Raw genomic sequence first — 23425 nt, forward strand, 5'->3', positions numbered from 1 at the left:
TAGAAATCACTGCAAGATGCATTTTTTTATTCCTATTCCTCTTGTTGCTATTAGTCTTATTACTATCAGGCCTTGAGATGGGGCAAAGACTGGTAGCATGAATGCATCTTTTTTTTTTTTTTTTTTTATTTCTTTCATTATTCGATTAAAGGGGGGCAGTATCATGGATTTTCTGGGCACATAGAGCCTTTTTATAGTACAATCAAGTTGCTATGCTACCTTCAGTTGTTATGAAAATACTATAGTATATATATCAAATATAACTTAAAAGAAATGTGACTTTGTAATTTAATGCCTTGAAATTGGGCCTCTGTCTCTTTAAGAAGATCCTGCTCTTTCTGAAGTAATCACAACATGGCTCCTCTATTAATCTGTAACAACTTTCTTTACCAGCAATGCGCCGACAAGCAGCTGATGGTCACTTTCACCAGGTGTCTGCTAGTCTGGCTAGTCTGAAGGAGCTGAGTGGGAGAGGAGCTTCATCCTTGAAGGCGGGGCTCAGTTCCACCAGGCCTTTTGCACGTCTGAATATTTGCAACAAGAGATTAAATGATTTCTCAATCATTCATAAAAGTCAAGGTAACACTCCATGTGTGTTTTTGATGAAGGAATGACATTATAGCATGATGTAAAGCAAAAAAAAAAAAACAAACAAAAAGAAACATTGAATCCATCATTGCAGATGACAACAACCTCACTTTACAGCACAAGTTTGACAATTAAACCACACTGCTGACAAGTAGGAACATGCTGCCTCCCTCCTCCTCTTGGCCTCGCTTTTTTCGAGATCCTATAGAAGAAAACAACTGGTTAACCTGTAAACATCTCCTTGGTTTCTTTTCTTCACAGGCCGGCGTCTGCTCTCTGTAGAAAGGATCACAGGTTGTACAAAAATCAGAGTTGACTTTTGCTGCTCAATTAGCTCCCGAGCGATGAGCGTGGTTCCGAGGCGTCTTCACGCTCCTCTCCGGCCTCTTCATGAATTCTTTCATCTGTGTTTCTGTCTCCCCCTTCCCCTCCTCTTTCTTCTTCTCCTCCTCCTCCTCTACCTCCTCCGCACTCTTGTTTTTCCTGTCTACTGAACAGAGACGTGTTGATGTGAGGGGGCCCCCGCTTGCGTGGCCACAAGGGAACAAGTCTCTGGTGCTTTTGATGGGCTGCAAGATCAGACGTGTCCACCGTTCGTTCACCCGGCGCACACTCCAGCGACTGATCATGCAACATGGCGAGGGGCAGAAACAACCAAAAAAAAAAAAAAAAAGATGATGCACACCCACTCGTGTTCCCTCTGTTAATCACACGAGGCTGTTTTGGTCCGTGCGTCGGCTCTGCTCTCGGTGGGGTGCCGTGTTTGCCCGGACACAAGGGAGAGAAAGTGAGATGGTGTGTGTGATCCCCCCCCCCCCCCCCAACCCTTCCAAACACACACCCCCTTTTTTTTTTTTTTTTTTTTTTTTTTCGCTTTTGACAGTAAGATGGATGATTGCAATCACAGGACCCATCAGTGAGACAGAGCGGAGGTCTACAGGGCAGGGAGACACAGCCATGGGAAACCAGCCGTCAGATTAATGCGCCACGCTGCCATGGGAACAATGCACTGTTTATTTGTCTGGTGTGTGTGTGTGGGGGGCGGACTTTTGTTGTGTCATATGCATTTTCTTCTCCACACACACACACACACACACTCTCTCTCTCTCTCTCTCTCTCTCCATCTCTGCGGCCTTTTTCATGTACACAACATGAAAGTCTGCTCGTAAAACACGGCTTGGCGGCTCTGCTTTAAAGGGAGACGCAGGAAAAAAAAAAGAAAAAAAAGCTTGTTTATGTTTTAAAGAACAGTAAGCCTTTGCTGAAAGTCAATATGTGTCCCTGCAAACCAGCGCAAATATGTCCGATTTCATAGCGATTAAGCTGCTCTCTTTCATCTCCTGGGAAAATAAGAGGCTGACGACGACTTCTTCTTCTTCTTCTTCTTCTTCTTCTTCTTCTTCTTCTTCTTCTTCTTCTTCTTCTTCTCCTCCTTCTTTTCTGCTGAAGAGTGAACGGATGTTTTTAAGAGAAACATCTGTTGCTGTACAAACGGGATTACTGCGTCTGTAGCCGGGGGGGAGAGGGGGGCGCCGAGGTTATGAATGGCAGCGTGTGGCTGACAAGGAGGTCTGGGAAGAGGCTCTGGAATGAGCCGCAGCTTTCCGCTAAAGACGCCAAATGAAGCAAATGAAAGTCGGTTTCCGGTATTCTTCGGTGCTCACTTTTAAATCTGCTTTGCTTTTGCTAAATGTAAAGTTTTCCACAGTGTGTCACTTTGCAACCACAAACTACAAAGTCATTTATTGGGCTTTCATGTGACAGACAGACTGGCACAAATTGTGTAAAATTGTGAATTAAGATGTGAATTGTGTATTGTGGCCTTTTTTTTTTTTTAGCGTTTTTTACATTTAAATAAAGTCTGGTGCGCATTCTAAAATAAGGCAAGGTCATTTTATTTATACAGCACATTTTCAGCAACAAGCAATTCAAAGGTGCTTTACATGAGATTTAGGAAATACAAAGTGAAAAAAAAACAAAAACAAAGGTAAAGTAATAGGAGTTTCTCTGGATAAACTAATAGAAAAGAAAAATATGGATTCTAAGTTTGTTGCAATTCCTGCTAAGTGAAGAATAAAACTAAATGTTCCCGTTCAGGGTTGAGAAATTTATAACAAATGATATGGAGGCACATGGTGCATTAGAGACCCTCTGACAGGCTTAATTTGACACACAGCCTGTGGAAACTTTGGAGGATCTGCAGATGTTAACAGCTCAGGCGGGAGAATCTGCTTGACAGTTGAGAGTTTTCCGAAATTGAGATTTATGGGGTGGGAAAAAAACTCTCATGAAATCTCATTTGAATTTTGTTACCAAGCAACATGTTGAAAAATGTGCTCTGAATTTCAGTTTTACACAATGTAACATTTATACTTATAACCAGGCATTTTCTTCCATGTTATAAGTGAAATAAACAATGGAACTAGTACTTTTTTTATCCATGTTACAGAATGATTGACTGAAAGCGGCTTGCTATGTTGCTGAAACGTTACTTGTGAGTTACTTTCGTCTTATTTCAACTGTACTAAGATATTTGTGATAGAACCCAAAACAAAAATACTCGGTAAGATTTTGTGTTTATACAGCAACATCAATTTTGTACTTTGAACAAAACTGAAACACTTCAGGGTCTGACTACTTTTATAGGTAGTTTATATCACCATCCAGTATTTCACCTCACACACTGTTGACCTGTCAGTCTGTGACACGAGGTGATGTTTTGTGCTTCGGGCGAGCAACGAGAAGGAAGAAATGTTGCGTTTTAGCCCAAATTCTCTCTACTTTGACTTGTTTTCTTTTTTTTTCTTTTTTTGCATTATCTCCATCTCTAAACCTGCAGATTTATGCGTCAGCAGAGCTTTAACTCAAACAGACAAACTCCTGCGGAAATGCTCCCTCCTGCTGGGAGCTGCCTGCTCGGGGGGTCAGCTCCTGATAAGCCGCAGCTCGGAGGTATTCGGTTACACAAAAACAGCTGAGCGCCACACTGACCTAGATTCAGGTGATGTTGAGTTTGTTATTAATGTAACCGGGCAGCAAATGAAATTTCTCTATAAGCTCACCTGGGGAGCGTGTTTTATATTAATCTGAGGCCATTTGTGGAATGATTATACCTCAATCATTACTTTTTAAAGGACTTTACACACAGGTTCAAATGCATACATTTATTTCTATTCTTTGCTTAAATGTCCTTTTGCCACAACTTACTGAGAGACAATTATCCAACTATCAACGCAGGCGTTTGCTTTTTTTTTTTTTTAAACCTCTCTGGTTTAGAATATATTGAAACTTATCTACCTGATCTTGTTCATAAAAATGAATTAAATGACCTAGACTATTACAATATTCAGGTACATGATGATGATCTGGCTATTTTCAGAAAAGAAGAGACCAAAAATATTTGCTTTTCTTTTTTTTTAAACATTCAGCATGTTTAAAACTAAGTACAGGGTGGCTTTTATTATTCTTACCTGCTGAGCATAAACTAAACATGCCATGTTTTAATAAAACAGACAAAGTTGTAGATTTTTTTTTTTGTCGTAAATACCTCAGTCCTGCACGTTCCCCTGACCAGAGGAAAGGGGGAAAATTTCCAGAATTTGGAGGGATTCATTGCTTTCTGTTAACTTGGCCTGGAAGTTTTGTTTAGTCTGTCGCCAGCAACAACAAAAGGAACAAACAGATTTAACGGATGGATGCTCTCATGTCTGTTTGCACAAGTCACTGCTACCATGAAATCAAACTCCAGGAAAAAACATGGGTAATGAAAGACAACCTGTGTGTTAGCCTACGTAGCATCTTAAAAAAAAATCTTTCGAGATTTTGAATTTTGTCAATATTTTTTTTATTGTCCATCTGCTTCAACCTCCAGACTTCAACAACTTCTTTGTTCTCGTTGTGAAATGGCGATATTGAGAAAAACTAATTCACGGCCAGCCGCAAAAATCATTCAGAAGGGCTGAAAACGGCCCACGGACCACAACTTTGAACAGTGCTGTTGTACATTAACTATCAAACGTCACCCAGAAACTACCTGAACAATAACTTTTCATTTTGAACTTGTTCCATACCAGAGAATATCCTTTTGTACTTTCTTTTTTTAATTTAAAATATGTTCCAAAAATTGGAATTACCTTAAAAATACAAGCACATCAAATTTATTCATGTTTATACTCATTTACTACATATATTTGTGTGTGAAATTCTCCCTTTCTCATCCTAACAGAAATTTCCAGTCAGTTTTAAGCTGCTATCAGTTGTTGAGTCCCTTCTTGCTGATGGATTGCAGTGATCTCAAGTGGCCACAGGGGGCAGTACAGGTCCACACAGTTTCTGTTTCCAGATCTTGTTTGAGCCGTAAAATCGGGCTCTGCGCGCTGGGAGCGCGTTTCTGTTTGAAAACCAGACACACACGTCAGAGCAGACGAGAGGAGATCCAGCGTCTGATTAGCAGAAACAGCTTAACAGTCACATTAAAGCCGAACAGCTGAAAAAACTCCCGGTTCGAGTCTCTAGAGGCGAGGGTCTGGATGTTCCCTCTCTGAGCGGATTTTCCGCAGGTTCTCCGTTTTCCTGCATCCTGAAACATTAACTTCAGTCTGTCTGCCCACAGCAGACACAGCTCCAGCCCTCCTTCAGCCCCTGAACACGATGGAAAATTACTGTGTGATCTTCTGTGTCCTGGACAGGACTGATCATATGTGACTCAGCTGCAAAATAAACAAAAAAGAAAAAAAAACAACCATTCGTGTTCAACCTGTTCAACCTGTTCAGCCTGTCTGCCTTCCAGTTTCCTCACTGATGACACGATCAGCCACAGATACAACACGAATTGTTCCCGGAACATGCAAATCTTTTTTGTTTGTTTGTTTGTTTGTTTGTTTTTAGCCCTGACGCAGCAACAGAAACATGCGATACATTGTTCCTGAGTCGTTTGCAGTCCAAAGAGCTGTAAGAATGAGCGACTGCATCCGTGATTAAACAGCAGCGAGAGCGAATGTGACTTTGAGGCCCTCGCTGTAACTCGGAGCGACTTCAGGAATGGGCTTTAGATGGGATCAGGGGGGCCTGGCTGTTCTGACCTTCTGAGATCATTACTGCTGCTAACCATCAGCGCCTCCAGCAGCTGCAGGAGCATTAGATAATTTACCGGGAGCAAAGTTACCCCCTGCCCTCACAGCAACAACACGTGTCCAGTTCGACAAGGCGATTGATTCTGTAACAACAACAAGGTGTAAAAATTTAAATAATCCATTTTTTAAAAAAAGCAGATGTTTACTCCTGTCAACAGACCTGCTGAGTTACAGCCTTAATAGATTATGCTGAGGAAATACTTAATGTTTGATTAAAAGCTAAAGAGACATATTGGGGATGCTATGTCGATACAACAAACTCAAGTGAGAATTACCCGATTCATTATGAGGAAGTTAAATCAACACAAAGCAGCAGCAGCAGCAGCATCTTTGACCGCCACACACAAAGATGATGATGCTGATGGTGGTGGTGGCAGCATCATCATCTGTTGCAGCTTTTCTTTAGATAAGTGCTGCGGTGGCGCAGGGGTTAAGCACAGCCTACATAAGGAGACCTTAGTCCTCTACGCGGCCGTCGCAGGTTCGATTCCCGGTCAGGTGACCTTTACCGCATGTCTTCCCTCTCTCTCATTACCCTGTCATAGCACTTTCAAATAAAGGCCACTAGAGGAAAAAAAAAAAGAACCTAGCTTGGTCAAAAATGAGTCTGATACCTGTTAGTTCTGTCACTTTATTATGTTTTGTTTTGGGGGGGTTTAAAGCTTGAATGACGTATTGATCAGACTTGAGACGTAACCAAACATGGAGAAGCAGCATTTGGTTTCTATGCACCACAAATACAGAAACAAACTTCCAGAAAACTGCAAAGATGTGGAAACAGAGTTTCTACTAATCAAAGTTGCTTTTTATCAGTAGTGAGTAGAGCATTGATCAACATATTTGATATATGTTTGGTGATTTGATTAAAAAAAAAAGTTTAGCTTGTTTTATAATTGGAGACTGCCAACTTTATGGAATTAAACAGTTTTAAGCGTGAGTCCACTTTTAAAAAAAAACTGATATGAAAATGAGTGAGCAATCCTCAGAAGCAATTTGAAAACTACAACAAAAATCCAAGCGAACTCCCAGAACGTTCTCATCTATAAATTAAAAGCGACTCGCTGTCGCGGCTCTCATGAGTGAAACCACCTCCTCAGGTCCGTCACCGTCTGAGTCCGTCCTCTGCTCCTCCTCACCGCCCTGCAGGCCGTGCAGTAGTGCTCCATCCAGAACCTCGGCTGCCTCAGGCTGTAGCTCCTCCTCCAGTCCAGGTGCCGCCGCCACAACCGCGCCGGGTCGCCCCTCAGAGCCAGCAGGTACCGGGCCAGCTCCTTCACCGTGGGGAAGTCCTCCACGTGGATGAACGCCTCCGCCGGCAGGAAGCGCTCGTAGTTCTGCCTGGACGGCCCCAGCACCACCGGCACCGCCCCGGCCAGCACCGCGTTCCACAGCTTCTCCGTGATGTAGTCGGTGTGCTGCGAGTTCTCCAGCGCCAGGTAGAACATGTAGCGCCGCAGCAGCCGCACCACGCTGTCGCCGCCCCCCTGCAGCGGCTGCCCGGCGCGCCCGAACACGTCCACTCGGATGAACTCGCGGAGCTGCCGGTAGAAGGCCACTCGGGCGTGGGTCGCCGACCAGTTGCTGATCACCCAGGCCACGAAGCGCTTACGCGGGCGTCTGGAGAGTGAGAGCTGGCCGCCGCCAGGAGCCCCGTCCGCTGCGCGCGCCCGGGGGACCAGGTAGCCGTAAGGCAGGAAAATATCCGAGTCCGTCCGGTAGGTCAGGGTGAGGTTGAAGACGCCCTCCACGAGCCACAGCTCGGACGTGTGCGTGGGGGACTCGTAGTTCATCCATATCCATTTCTGCGCGTCGGGCCGCGGCTCCGCTGGGAGATACGCGTCACCTTTGGCGATCTCCCGATGGTGGATGATCACGGCGTCGGCCTGCGGGTACGCCCACGGGTCGTCCGTGAGCCTACACCCGGGTATCTGATAAAGCTGCAGGCAGTCCGGAAGTTCGCGGTACTCCCCGAAGGGATGCGTCCAGATCAGGAGGGTCACCTCGGGCGGTGGCGGCGGTGGAGGCGGCGGCTGCTGCTGCTGCGGGGCGGCCTGATCCGGCAGGTACCTCGCACAGGCCGCCAGGAGGAGCAGGAAGCCCGCGGCGGTCGCGCACACGCACAGCCGGGGTCTTTTCAGGACAGCTTCCAAAGATAATGTCCGTACACCTGTCCGCCGGGATGCTCTGGAAGTGGGGCCCTCTTGTCTCCAACCAGCCTGAACTCCCATGGACTCCCCTCACCCCGCGGATCCCCCCACCCTCATTCGGGATATTAAGCCTATGGGGAAGTTACATTTTGCAGTGCGCCGACTGACACACCCTGAACTGAACACCTTTGGCCTCTCGTTCAGGTGTGCGAGCTGAGATAAGATAAGAGCACTGTAGAATACAACAGGCGGCGGTCATGTCGCTCCAGTTACTTCCTGTCTGAAGTCTCCCGCTTGTGGATCATTTGAAATGAAACGAGAAGCGTTAACCCCAGGGCCGACTGTACATGCCGACGCTCAGACGTGGCAGTGCCGGTCGGGTTGCCAGTTGCTGCTGAATGGGCCTCTTGTAAGGCCTGTTTACTGTTGGAGGGACTGAGGGCGGGTTGGATAAACACCTTGACCCAGAAGGCTGCTGAAATAGGCAAATCATCACTTGTTAAAAAAATAAATAAATAAATCTAATTCAATTCAGTTTATTTATTTATATAGTGCCTAGTGCCTAGAGAGATACAGCAAATATCTCTCTAGGCATTTTACCAAAAAAAAAAAAAAAGGAATCAGTTCAATTTACTCTTACTCTTCTACTTATCAGACATTGCAGTATGCTCAATTGATCATTCAAAGTAGTTTAAAAAGTTCCTATCTAAGGAAACCCAGCAGATTGCATCTCATATCTTAAGATCTTTAACGATAATAAAACATTAAATAACAATAAAACAAGCAGGTAAAATCAGGCTAAAACCCTCAGCCTGCTTTAAAAGTTGTCTTAGCAGGTTGATATTTTTAAACTAAACACCAATAAATCAGAACATTATCAAAGAGGCAATCGTCTTTAACAGTTCACCAAAGGAAGCACGTTACGTAGACTAAATACACTCAAACTGGAATCTTCAAGCCCAAATTATATTAGCCGTGGTGAGTTCATGTTAACAGCTAACACATTTAGTACATGGATAGAAATATTTTCACTACAAAGGTGTGGATTTAATTACCTGCCTAGGGGGTTGTTATTTTTGAAAGGTGGTTTCGCCTGACAAACAGTCCTCGTCAGAACGCGATGTTCCTGTAAAACCTGCTCAAATCTTCACAGCAACTGAACTTTTACACTTCTTGGCACATTACAGTCGGACGCTGTAAATGTGATAAAAGCAACACAAAGAGTAAGTGTGGTGAACTGGACTCATTTCTCTGATACACCTAAATAAAACCAGTACGGTCGCCTCCAGAAGAAAGTTCACCTCTATGTAACATAAATAGTGAACAAACAGCAACATGAAGACCAACACGAAGAAGATGGATGGATCTAAACGCGGGATAATCCTGAAAGAAAACCCGTGTGAGGTCGAGGTGTATGCAGCAAATCCTGCAGAGTTAAATCAACACTGTGCCGAGTCTATTTGTTCCTTATCAAAATTGGTGTTAATTCAACTCTTTCAAGTTATTTCAACAAGACATTGAGTCATTTTAACACTTGAAATAGTTAGAACTAGTCAAACTATTGTTGAAATAACTCTGTAAGAGTTAAATTAATGCCAATTCTGAAAAGGACCAAATAGACTCGGCGTAGTGTTGATTTAACTCTGCAGAATTTGTTGCAAATTCCGCTGTCTACAGGCAGCTGCCTATAAATGAATGTTGACGCTTTAATTGTAATACTAATAACAAAAAGGGAAAACTTAGAGAATGTGAAACGAAGATTACAGGACACAGAACAGGAGAATGCAGCTCTGAAAAATAGAGAAAACCAGGAGCTCAAACACTGAGGTAAGACGGAAAAGTGACACAAGAGTCAGATTAAATGTGGCGAGGAGAATCACACAGGTCAAGCACAAAAGCACACAGCAAAGCACAAAAACCGACAATAGTCTAAAAGAAACAACTACAAATAGTTGAGACATTAAACACAAGAATAAACCAACTAAACATGGAGGAAGTAACTAATCTGGCAACGCCTTAGAAACGATAATAAACAGAGAAATGAACAGAATAGTGTGAGGGGAAGATGACAACAGAAACCAAAACACACAGGAATGTGAGCTAGGTGGACAGTCAAAGTAAAGGCCCAGTCCAAAGAGGCAGGGGGAAAGTTTTTCAGTAGCCCACACCTCAGACAGCTTTATATTCTGTAAATAGATTAAGCATTTAGCTTCTGCATGTCACTTTTATGCACTTCTTCTCTCTTTAGCTTCATTAATGGAGCTAATAAACTATGTCAAAAAAGATTTCCAAACTCAAAAATAGCTCAAATTTAAAATTCACAAAGAGAGGAGGAAGGGCTGTGTGGAAGAAGGGCTTGTTATCCCACTAACATTCACTTTCAAATTAACTATAAGAAAAAGTTGAAATGAGAACTAATGTCTGTTTAAGAAACACAAGGTCACAATACGCACTCTATCAAACTGTTTAATTCCTTGTTGGAAAGCATTATAAAAGTGAAGACAGATTTATCTGGACATGGAGCCCTAAATTATCTCCTGCAGCTCTGAGGGGCTGTGAAAAACTTTAAACGTCGTTTATTATGGCAGCCGCCACTAGGTGTCTCCCTAGGCAAGTATAAATCCCTATCAGAGTTTTTTTTTTCTCCCCCCGTCTTCTTCTTCTCTCTCTTTCTCAGTGTGGTGGTATTTAGATTTTTCTGCAAGCATGCATGTTTAATTTAGTAAATGAATAAACATCCCAGCTGGAAACGAGGCATCCAGCAGCGGAGCTTCGAAAAGGTTTGTCTTCAATGTTTTATGTATTAGATATGACCCAGCGTCGCAGCACAGCCTCCAACCGCAAATGTTAATAAATGAGTCACAGAATTAATGTGATGATCTAATATAAACAAATACAAGAGATTTTTTTTTAATATAATAAAATAATAATGTTTTTATTTGTCTTAAAAAAATAAAATAAAAAAAGGTTGAAACAGCGACCACGCTCTCCGTGGTGCGTTCAGGGTTTGCTGCATGCGTTTGAAGGTATTCTAATCAGAAGTCATGAAAAAATGATGAGGCAGCAGCAGCAGCAGCAGGGTTTGTCTGTTGTGTCTGGTGGGCAGGAAAAACACGCCATTGCTGGGACAACATTATTCCTCCCCACAGACACGGAGGATGTCATGAAGTCTGACTGAGAGCAGTGGAAAAAAAAAAGGCAGACAAGGAGGAGAGGGAGGAGATGAAGTAAGAAGCATGTGTGTGTGCGTGCGTGCGTGTGTGTGTGTGTGTGTCTCCACTGGGTCCTCCTCCTTCCTGTTACATCCATTCACTTTTCCTCACCGTGCAGCTCTCTCTCTCTCTCTCTCCCCCCCCTCTCTTTCTTTTTCTTTCTTTCTTTTTTTTTTGCTGTGCGTGTGACTAGTTATCCCCATAAGAGGCTGTGTATTCTTTCTGCATTATTTATCCTCCCTTTTCATCTGAACGGTTCTATTTTCGGACGATCATTTAATGTCCTGCCTCAGGTTGCGCTGCGCCGAGGAGCTGCGTGAATCAGCTTCGGGACGAGGCCTTAATATTGTAAACACATGTGCGCTTCTCATCAGATAAAGCAAACAGTTCTGAAGAACAGACCTTTTATCAGTTCGGTACGCATTGCTGCGAGAGCACACAGAAGACGTGGCTGAAAGTTGATTAGGTGACACAGAGACAAGGAGAGAGAGAGAGAGAGAGAGAGAGGGAGATCAAATTTCTGTCCTGTGCAAAAGTTTTAAGCCAACTCAAATCCCTTACAGTTTCCCCTTCAGTCATCCAGATTTTCCTGCGGCCCTTTAAAACATTGATCAGCAGATCCCAAGGGCTTCTGCACGACTTTCATCGTTTTTGTTTCACACTTTTCTGACCTGACCGTGACAGCATGCTGCTAAAAATACCAGGAAAGTAACAAATCTCCTCAAAGTTGAATGTGAAATAATATGTTCTTTGTTACAGAGCCTATCACGCGTTGTGCAACAATGATGGGTTGTCCTTTGTAGTTTGGATGAATGAATGATTTATAGGTAAAGGCTGAGGGATTTAACAAATAAACGGAAAAGAAAATTCCTCGGAGGCCGATCTGGTACTGGAGCTTTTGCTTCTTTTTTTTTCTTTCTTTTTTGCATAATTTACACTGCTTGAAATTTTTTCAAAGCGATATTGTAACAACTTCTCCTTTTCTGTTCATGTGAGAAACGCCGTGCCTCTTGATTATACAACTACTTCCATTCAGGTATATTTAACCTCATAAGGATTTGTATTTGATACAAAAAGTTGGAGATGATGTATTTATAGGAAATAAGATTTGTCTATCCAACATTCACTCATCTGTATTTCCCTTCCAGGCAGGCTGGTGAGAAATTAAAGTAGAAATAAATGATGCAAAACAACCCACCAATAGCAAACTATCATAGATAATCATGCAAAGTCCAGATACACCAATCAACAAGACAAAACAAACAAAAAAAATGACAAAAAAAAGCAAAGCAAAGGATTTAAAAAAAGAAAAGAAAGAAAGAACCAAAGTCTAAGATGGAAACACAAACATATCATGAACTTGTCCTCCACTTTCCTCGGTTTCTTCAGAACTGACAGGAAGTAGCATTCAGAGTCCAATGGCAAAAAAAACAACAAAACCACCTTTAAAAATATCACAATAAACTGTTTGTCATTGGGAGTGCGCGGTGCTATGTCATTTAAAGTTGTACAGTTTCTCACTGAATCTTCTTTTATTGTTGTAATCGACTTCCTGTTCCTTCACGACTTGCTTAGGCAGGTCAATCTCTTCAGACAAGCTTCGACTACCTGCATGCAGGCAGCAAGTCTCCTTTTACCCAGGAAACTCCAGCCTGTAATTGACAGACATTCAGTTGAGTTTTCAACTGTTGCTCACGACTTCGTCCCTTTGCCGTTTCCCTACGTTTGGTTTGGTCCACTGCCACTATGTGTCAGGTTCCTGTTTCACCACTGATGGTTTTTTAATGTAATTTCACACACACACACACGCACACACACACACACACACACACACACACACACACATATATATAAAACTTCTTGTCTTCTGTCAGGAAAAGGCATTTTTGTGACTCGTGCGAATCACAACAACCCTTATTTGATCAGAGCCAGCCGCCCCACGTAGGAATCAGAACCAAAGCCAAATTAAAAAAAGCTAAAATATGAAATATGAAGCACACTGTACATTTAAATTAAATTTGAATAGTTTTGATCATGTTTTTTAATGACGGATGATCTCTATGATTAAACAAAACTAGTTAAACATGAGTGGTTAGGTACACTTATGCAGCAATGTGTGTTTAAAGTGAGGAGTTTGGGGTAAATTGGTAACTCGGGGGGTCAGAGCTAAACGCTCAAATCTGTGAGGAGGCGAAGCGATAGTTCACCACCCCTGTGTTTACCTCCGTCTTTCTACATTTTAAGAGCGAGGACACTCTGTGTCGGCGTGTATTTTTGTGGCTGTGAGAACAGCGGCGCAGAAAGAAGCATTCGGCATTTGATGGGACCTCCAGGTCTTCGCTCATCTTCCTTATTGATTTTCTCTTGCTTTCTGTTTTGCGCTCCCGGGGGAGAGGATGTCTCAATTGGTCCCGGCTGACGAAAGGAGAAGCTGAGAAATAGAGAAACAGATCGAGGATGAGAGCAAAAAAAAAAAAAAAGATGAAGGAGGAAGCGGAGGCCGAAGCTGATCGCCGAGGCTCCGCCTGACCCCTGACCTTGATCGTGACCTGGGAGGTTGCCCCCGGAGGTCAGAGGTTGTGTGAAAGTGCCACTGCGGCGATTCACTCCACTGCTGGGTGATGATGATCTTATGTAGCCTCCCCAGCCTGTCTGACTTGATCAGTGTTGCGCTCCTGCCTGCGTCTCCCGAGGGCCTCGCATCCGTCTCTAACCGGGCCACACGAGGCCCGCTAAAAGCACCTCACAGGCAAGAGTCGACGAGCAGCAGGAACGGGGACACGAGCGGAGAGAACAGGCGAGGCCACGAGACAGAAAGGCTGCTTCATTTCATCCCCTATAGCTCCAGCTGGGCTGCTGATCCTGCTGTATAATGGCACTGACACGACGAATGTGTTTGTTTTCTCCGTTTTTAGACTTTACTCAAACGTGCAAGAGCTGATGAGGCTTTTTTCTTTTTTTTTTTTAATCTGTGGGGTGCCGACAAGTTCGCTTCGAAAACACTAAATCTTATGGCGAGTATTTTTGGTCGGGTTTCTCATGCAAATGTCTTAGACAAAGCTAACTTGAGAGTAACCTTTCAGTAAGAGTTGTGAGCTTGTTTTAAGTAAATAAGTCTTTATTTTTGATTAAATGCTGATTATTTCACTTATAACAAGAAATTTCGCACATAATTGAAATGATCTGCCAGCAGAACCAGCACCTTTTCATCAATATCAAAGGATTACTGGCTTAAAGCAAGATCATATATAGTATGTGGCTGAAAAGTTACTTGTAAGTTAGTTTCATCTTATTTCAAGTGGACTAAGTTTTTTTTTTTTTTTTTAAAGATCTTGCACTAGAAAATAGACCAAAAATACTGAAACGTTTGTGCTCCTGCTGCTGTTTTCCTCATGCGTAGAACACGTGAAAATAAGAAGCGATCCAGCTATTTACAGCGCATGTGCATCCGAGACGTCCATCGGCCGGCGGATTAATCACTGTGTTACTTGCGCCGAGCGGCCCGGCCCTCCTGCTGCTTCAGAGTTGTTCAGATACCACTGAAGTTCGGCTGAAGCCCCCACAGGGGCCGTGTGTTAAACGCAGAGCTGAGATGCTGTAGATTTGCCCCGTAGACTCGTATCGCTAGATAAGTCTCTCCAAGGTTAACTCAAATAATTCAGCATACTCAAAAGATGAAGGGATTTTTAAGTGAAGCAGAAACAACATAATAAATCATGGATCGTTTTATATCTTCAAAGCAGAGGTTACACTTTTTTTTTTTTTTTCTTTTCAAACTTGTCGACAGTGGTTTTCCCAAATTCTTATCTGTCTGCATTGGCTTGATCTAAAACTCAGAAGTGCGTTTTGAGTTTTGATCCAGACCTGTTTAAGGCTTTCGTTTCCCGTCTTGCTTTACGGTGTGGTGCAAACATTTTTAGTGGATTTCTGCACAGATATCTGCAATTCTTGCTTATGTGTCACCGTTTCCTATTATCAAACTACACTGAGTAGTTTTGAAATTGTGTTTTTTATTTATTTTTCTGGAAAATCTTTGAAAAATAGTCATCATGGTCACATCTGCTACGGCTTTTTGGAAAGTTTGCTAGGCGTACCCAGGCCTGAGTATCGCCTGACAAGTAAAATCAAGAATACGCTTAACTAGAACCTACATGACAACATGAAGTAGGCTGGAAGATCTCAGAAACACATCGTGTCTCGATTCAAACGCATTCTATTTTGCCAAAACAAAACTTTCAGAAAAATATCCAGAGGATTGCAGAAACAAAAGCAGAACTCTTTGTGGTAAGACAGTCATACCAACGGTAGTGTGATGGGACTGAAGCACAAAAATCTTGTTCCCGGTAAATCCTGAAGAAGAACATCCGTCCATACGTTTGTGACCCGAAGACGAAGAACTCTGAATGCTTTTGGACCGGAGCCTAGTCAAAGCCTCGACCTGAATCCAATGGAGAAGCAGAGAAGCGAACTTGGACAAAAATCGCTCCATATTGAAGTCAAACCATTTGATTTCGGTCTAATATTAAAATAAAGTTCTGAGCTCTGATTATGTTCTTCTAACCCAATCAGTGTGAGCTTTGGCGATCATTTCACAACTCCTCACTTGGTGTTTCCTAATCTGTTGTGGGATCTTGAACCCGAATAGAGGAAGTGCTGCTTTAAATTAAACTGCACTGCATGGGCCATGTACAATATTGGCATAAAAGTTGTTCTTTTTTAAGAGCTTCAAATGAAAATCTGAATTTTCTTATTCGGTGGCATGTACATGGGGGATTTTGTGCTAATAAACAACAAAAAAAAACACACACACACACCAACACTCAACTTTTAGCATGTAAAACCTTTAGTCTGCGTCATGTTCCTGCAAAGGGGGCATTTTGTACAACCAAAACATATTTAAAAGAAAAACGCGCATGCACATTAAAATTGAACTTTTAGTCTGCATCATGCCCAAAAGCACGATCATGCGTCTGTGTTGACTCAAACTTTTGAATTCATCCTGTGCTTAATTCCCTGTTTTATTCGAAGCCACGTCTAAGCCATAAAATGTATCACGTTCCTTTCAGTGTGCCTCCTTGTGTAATGGTTGCAGATAACTATACAAATACAGCATAATGGACACATTGCAGAGCTACTAAGCTTGTAGGGATTATCTCAGACTCGTATTTCTGGTTTGGCTTAATGATAGGTAGCGTCACCAGTCCGGGGCCAAGCCAGGGAAGCGCTGATTAACAAAGAGAAAGAAATGACAGGATTAAACAGTGGAATCATCAGCTCATATGCAACTAAAGGATCAGCAGTCTTTGTGCGGATGAATTATAGAAAGTATATACGAGGAGGAATTGGGCGCACGTTGTAAATCACGCCGCTGCCATTACGTCTTAATGATTAAATCAACACGTATGCATCTGTTTTTCATGCGGCCCGCGGTGGTAATCCAATGTGTTTTATAAAACGCATGTGACCGGCTGCCGTTGATGACGAGAAAACCCGCAGTGGGCCTTTTAAATCACTGCATTATACCCATAAATGAAGTATGAAATAAGGCACAGCTATTTAGGTTGCATATCAGAATGAACGGAGCCTTATTCATGCTCCAGGGAGGAGACACAAACAGCTTCAAATCAAATCAAGTAATGGCCTGAAAGGCGAGGTAGTTCCAGGCACAAGAATGCCCACCTTTGTGTCCGCACACATGCGGCAAAAGAGGTGTTATTATCTATGGCAAATTTTCCTGTTATTTTTGGGTGAATACAATTAAAGTGCAGCGGCTGTGAAGAAATTGGAGAAAAAATAAAGCTATGAAATATTTTTGGTGAACGCTCTTGGCCTTATATGTATATATATATAAATAAATAAATAAAAAAAGTGTGAACACGGGCGTGGATTTTCCACACTGCAGGCCCTGACACACTCGCAGACACACATGCGCCGTGGAAGTTTAAATTTGGGAAGCCACAGAGTGCTAAAAATGAAAACAATGTGTGCAGCAGATGTGTCACCTTGATAAACCTGGAGCGGCTCAGCTCGGGCTCGGCTGCTGCTGCTGCTGGTGGTGCTGTGTTTTTTTTTTTTTTTTATGTTTTAAAGGTGAATTAGGCAGAACAGTTTGACGCAGGAATCCGGGGCAAACTATGCATACAGTGTAATTAGATTCTTTACATATTTCTCTTGGGCTCGTCGACACGCTGACAGGGTCAGAGGACGTGGTCTGCAGGAGTGACGCCCCCCCGGTGGGGGAGGTGTGGGGGTGTGTGGATGGGGGCAGCCGGGGTTCAGTGCACTGCTCAAGGTCACTTCAGCAGCGGAGCTGGATTCACACTGACAGTCTGACCACTGCCTGGCCTGCTGCAACAAGACTATTGGATAAACTGATGCGTGTAGTTGCATCCCTGGCTTTAAATGGCTTAGCTGAATTACTGTACTCACAGAAAATCACATGTTTAAGGCGACATTTCTCAAGTTGCGTTCAAGTCCAACAGCTGTGAATTAGCCCGCCTTCTTGTCCCTCATGCGCACTATTTCTTATTTAAGAGAACACACTTTAATGAGGTCCAAGGTTTAATTTTTTAGTTGTATGTTTTGAAAATGCTAATAAAGACACTGGTTCAGTTTTGCTTGAGTGCGTTTAATAATAATTCATTGCTATGTTTCATCTTATTTGAGAAGCTAACCATATTAGCAAAAAATAATCAGTAATGTATTTTTCTCGTTTATTTAAAACACTTTCCTCACCATCCCCTTTATGATTGTTTATTTTCTATGAGTTATTAAATTAGATTATGTGAGCACTATTTGATTCTTATAGGCTACATGTGTCTGTTCTTCACTAATTTTTTAGAATTTTAGAATCTAATGAGAAATATATATGTATAAAACAAAACGTTTTCATTACTTTTCCCACATTTTGTTGTGCTACAGCCTTATTCCAAAATGTAGTAAACCAATCTCTTCCCTCAAAATTCTACTCACAAATATCTCATTGTGACAACGTGGACACAAGTTTTTGAGTGTTTCTGCAAATTTATTTGGAATAGAAGACCAAAATTTCACATTCACATAAATATGCGCAGACTGTTTTCAATGTTGTGTTGATCCACCTTTGGCAGTAACCGTCTCTGCGGTCTTGGCCGTGCGCTTTGGATCGTTGTCCTGCTGAAGAATGAACAACTGAACCATCCAGTCTGAGGTCAAGATGCTCTACAGGCTGTTTTCATCTAGACCGCCTCTGGATATTATTTATCTGTATTTATCTTTCCTTCTATCCTGATTGGTCTACCAGCTTCTGCGGCTGCAAAACACCCCCACAGCATGATGCTAACACCACCATGCTTCACTGTAGGGATGGTGGAGTTTCATCTGGCATTTTCCCACCAAAGAGTTCAATCTTTGTCTCATCAGACCGGAGAGTTTTGTTTCTCATGGTCTGAAAGTCCATCACGTCCCTTTTGGTAAACTCCAGACGGGTTGCCATGTTCCTGTTATTAAGGAGCAGCCTTCGTCTGACCACTCCACCATACAGGGCTGACTGCTGCAGAGACAGCTGTCCGTCTGGAAGGTTCTCCTCTCTTCACAGAGGAACTCTGGAGCTCTGACAGCATGACCGTTGGGTTCTTGGTCTCCTCTCTGACTATATGGTCGTTTTCCCCCTTATTGCTCAGTTTAAATGGCCGGCCAGCTCTAGGAAGATTCATTCACCAATGATGGAGCTCACTGGGACCTTCAAGGCAGCTGAACTTTTTCTGGATCCTTCCCCAGATTTCTACCTCAAGACAACTTTATGTCTGAGGTCTACAAACAAATACATTGATTTTATGCTTGGTGTTTGACCTCTTGACCTGCTGTCAACTGTGGGACTTTATATGGACCGGTGTGTTCGAGTCAAATCCAAACAACTGAATTTACCACAGGTGGACTCCATTTAAGCTCTGGCAACATTTCAAATATGATAAATGGAAACGGCTCAATTTGAGCTTCGACAACAAAGTATCCGGCAAAGGCTGTGAATACTTGTGTTAATACTTGTGTTAATACTTATTTCACTTGTGTTCTTTTTATAATGTTTTCATTTTCAATAAATTGCAAAACTTAAAAAAAATGTTTTCTAAGTTGTCATAATGAGCTATTTGAGGATAGCATCTTGAGGAAGGCAGTTAATTTAGTACAAGTTGGAATAAGGCTGTAACGTGACAAAACGTGGAAAAAGTGAAGTGCTGTTAATACTTTCCATCTCTGTACATACATTTATCTTTGGTGTTTCCTGACTAAACTACAATTGCTTTCTCAGTTCTCCCTCCCGTTGGATTGCTTGATTAATGTATCTGTTTTATGCGTGGGTGTCTTTCTGGTCCATTCATAGTGAGGATTTTCAAATCTATTTGGATCAACCGTTTAAAAGTATTTTAACTCCATGCACTTTTACACATTACGTCACACTACAACCACAAACTATAATTTTTTTTTTCATTATTATTTTATAATTATTTGTGATAGACCAACACATAGTGGAATATAACTGTGAAGTGGAAGGACAGAGATACTTGTGAGAAATAACGTATCATGTGTCATTTTCCTTCCACTTCACAGCCGTGTGTCTATACAGTACAATCCCGATAAAAATACGTTGAACTTTACGAATGTGATGTGGCAGGATATGGGGAAACAATTATCCCAGGAAGACGCAAAGACAACTACAATCAGACTGACTGGAAAAAGTCATTAATGAAGAGACTAAAATGACTATAAAGAGATGTAAACATGTAAAACGGAGACACAAAAGGACCATAAAGAAAAGCCAAACGGCCATTAAGAGACAATAAAGGCAAAGAGCTGTTAAGTGAAATGATCTCCAAAAATACCTGTAATAAAAATGAGCAAAACAACGTTAGATATAAATAACCCTAAAAGGTAAAAACATACATGCGCTTTGTGTTACAAGTATGAACTAAATGCCCAGTTAGTATTCTATGTAGAGTATTAAAGTGTGGAATGTGTAGGAGCCTAAACAGAATTTGATTGTAGGATCTTCCAAAACTACTGCTCACCACAAACTTCATTACTGGTTCCTTTTAATTGTCCTCATTTGTGCATTTTATATCCAATCATGTGAATGTTAATGTTTACGATGACAAAGAAAATCAATTTGCCTACAGAAAACAAAATAAAGCATTAATAGAATATGCAATATTGCTTAAATTTCAGAAGCCAGATGGCACTGGTGTGTACACTTGTGGCACTTTGAGCTACACTTTCTTTTAGATGGCTTAAAATGCTTAAATCATAGGTTATTTATCTAAATGCAACATTTTTTGATGTTGCATTTAGAGATTATGAATTAAAACTAGCTACATTTTGAAAATAATGTATCACTTTCCTTCTATTTCACATTCATGCATCACTTAGACATGGCCTACCAGATAGATATCAGTAAAAACATTGAAACTTGTTGTAAGGTGACAATGTGTAACAAAGTTCAAGGGACATGAACTTGAACTTTGGAAGATACTAATGATAAGCAAATGAAAACATCAAAACTTATTCCTGCGCATTTTTATTTCAGTTTAACAAAAGTCACTGTAATTAAGCGTCAGTTTGGTTGTTTACCTGTAATTTCTCAATGTTAATAAAATGCTATTTAAGCAATTATAATGGCGTTATTAAGGAGACATTCCTATGAGCTGAGTCCGCTCCACATAGCAGCTGTCTCCGGAGCAAGTGGCGGTTGCGATCCAGTCCGGGTCTTCCGGCAGCCCAGTCCTCGCCACTGAACTCCAACCCCCGCGCTCTCTATCAGCATCTCATTCCTGTCTCAATATGTCTCAAGATGGCGGCCAATGCAGGATCGATGTTTCAATATTGGAAGCGCTTTGACTTACAACAACTACAGGTCAGTTCAACCTCCCTTTTAACCGCCTAGCCCTCGTCTTCTTCGGCCGCTTTGCCGCTCTCCGGGGACTGCGTTTTATGTTTTTATTTCGGCGGCCGCCTCGTAGGCTGTTTCGGAAGAGAATCCAGGACCTCTTCCTCACATTGATGAAAGTGGCTCTCTCGCTGATCAGAAATTGATCCTCTTTGTTCAATTCAACATCGATCGGACACTGCAACCGGGCAAGCCGGGGCGACGCCGCGGGGGGATGCGCCGAAATAAAAGCCAAACGGCGGGGCTTTGGCGTTGGGGAAAGGAGAAGAAGCTCTCGGCTGGCTATCTTTATTGCGTGTTGTTCAACTTTTACCGGAGCGAGTAGTAGCCGTAGTTAGCCGCGACGCTTTAGCCGCTGTAAGGTTGGATAATTTGGGGGAAGAAAAAAATAAGTGCGACTCATTATACGGTGGCGCTGTAGTGACACCAACCGTTGAGACCCACAGGAGCTCTTTGGGCTTTTTATGCTGTTTTGCTGACACATTTTTAGTAAGTTTCGGACCCGTTTAGCAACCTTATCGGCTAACGGTTTTGGAACAGTTTATATGGAAGTCGTTTCGGTGATTATGCTTGATGAGCTCGGCCGTTTTTTCCCCTCTTCTGTCGGCATTCACACTTCCCAGTGAGTTTTTTTTTTTTTTAACAGACATTGCCACGTCTGTGGAAGTGGACAGGACGGGACAGTTAAGAACGCGAATGTTAGAAATGTGACAGATTGACCTTGTAATTATGGTAAACTCCTTAAAATGTACCTCCCTCATCCTCTTAACACCCTGTGCGCTCCACGCAGGGGATATGAAGGGGGGAGTAAAAAAAAACATATTGGGCCTGAATATATTAGACCATGTTTGACCTATCACAAGACGCGCGAGACAATGGCACTGTTGTGTTTTTTTTCCCCGTGGCATTTAACACGCGTTGCTGAATTTCAAATCATCATTTATGAATATTAGTTGCCCGCTCGTCTGTCGTCATTAACATAAAGATTGCATTATGTAGACTGTAGCCCCGATTGTTCATACATTATTTTGAAGGCTGCACAAGCTTTGGGTTTTTAAACTTTTATTTGGGTCATGATGCCCTGATGACTGGGTAGACAAAAGGACAGTGAGCAAGTCTTCCCAGCGGGCTTTGTGTTACACTTATGCCACATCATCAAGGCTTCACTTCTCCTATTTATTTGATCCTATTTGGTCCTCCTACTCGTTGCCCCCTTGTTCATGCATTATGTAAAAAAAAAAAAAACGAGGAGAAAAAAAAAACTCAGACAGCTTTCTCTTGTCTTTCCTCACTATCTATCTATTTGGCACAGTGGCGGTCCTTGCATGAAAGACTCCCTGGGTAAACCCCTTCTTTGAGGCCCCCCCCACACCACCCAAGAATCTGTTACTGATGTATAATAATTTAATGTACAATTAATTAGTCTATATATTTTATTTTTCATGTTTGTCTTGATCTTAAAAGACCTATTTGTTAAGTAAGCATAGAAATTGTGTTTTTTTTTTCATGAGCAAATGCTTTATTTTGAAGGATTCGTTTGGTGTACATTGAATCTGTTAAACTTGAAATTTTGTTTATTTTTGTTAAGCAGTTGAGTTGACTTAGACTTTATGCTTTCATGCTTACATCATGGTAACCTTGTAATTCTTTTTTTGTTCGGATTTCAAAAGTACTGCCTAACTTTCTTGAAGATAACGTTCGCTTGTCCTTGCCTAGTTTCACAAACTCCTTCTCGAAACGCGTGTCTTATCAACTTTCTGCCGTTCTCCACAGTGCGGATTTACACAATGCAGGAAAGAAAAACTAGTTACTTTATTGATAAATTGAAGACTTGCACCAAATAGTCGTCCAAGGCTTTTAATAGCCCAATTTCTACTGAAAAGTTTTTTGTTTTTTTTTTTCATTCAAATGCTTTGAATCTCCCAAACAAACAAAAAAAAAACCCCAACTTTTTACTTTCATCTGTAAATGCACAACCAAGTGAGAAGTTCTTTGAGGCACAAATGTGGGCAATCTTCCTTTTTAATAAAAAAATAATAATTCTCTCTGATTTTAAAGGTACGACCTGTCAGAGAACCTGCAACACGTTTTCTGTTTTTATCGTCGTGGTGAAAAGGTCGGAATCGGCCACCATCGCAGCCGACTAGTCAGACGACTAGGAAAAGGCTGATCATTGCATCTCCGCCGTGCATCACCCCTCCTCCCCCTCCCAACATCCTTGACTTCCTCTCCTCCCCCTCCCTCCCTTCCTTTTTTTTTTCTCCTCCATTTTTTTCTCCTCTTTCTGGCCCTTCACCCTGCTCTCACCTATTTTGCCCTGCCTGAACTACTATATGCGTGTGTTTGAGAGAGCTGGTCTGGGATCCGTTGTTGTTTTATTTTTTTTTTTTTTTTTTTTTTTTTTTTGCTTTTTTCATAGATTGACAG

The 23425-nt window shown here is 42.0% G+C and overlaps 2 protein-coding genes across 7 annotated transcripts in view; one reads left to right on the top strand and one right to left on the bottom strand.

Moving 5' to 3' along the window:
* Positions 1–6378: 6378 nt before the first annotated feature.
* Positions 6379–8430, bottom strand: LOC103136319 (alpha-(1,3)-fucosyltransferase 4-like). Its single transcript, XM_007549512.2, has one exon. The coding sequence runs from the start codon at positions 7946–7948 to the stop codon at positions 6794–6796; it is 1155 nt and encodes a 384-aa protein (XP_007549574.1). The 5' UTR covers positions 7949–8430; the 3' UTR covers positions 6379–6793.
* Positions 8431–10548: 2118 nt separating this feature from the next.
* cux1b (cut-like homeobox 1b) overlaps positions 10549–23425 on the top strand; it is a 105804-nt gene continuing 92927 nt past the window's right edge. The window contains exon 1 of one of the 6 annotated variants that reach the window (XM_016670210.1): positions 10549–10647. In XM_016670210.1, the coding sequence (XP_016525696.1) occupies positions 10594–10647 (54 nt within the window). In that variant the 5' untranslated portion in view covers positions 10549–10593. Of the gene's footprint in view, positions 10648–20777; positions 20966–23425 lie in introns of those variants that run through there. The other 5 variants (XM_016670208.1, XM_007549518.2, XM_016670211.1 and 2 more) reach the window with 5 other exon arrangements.

Source organism: Poecilia formosa, unplaced genomic scaffold, assembly GCF_000485575.1.
Source record: "Poecilia formosa unplaced genomic scaffold, Poecilia_formosa-5.1.2 Scaffold31, whole genome shotgun sequence".
In the NCBI taxonomy this organism is placed as follows: Eukaryota; Metazoa; Chordata; class Actinopteri; order Cyprinodontiformes; family Poeciliidae; genus Poecilia; species Poecilia formosa.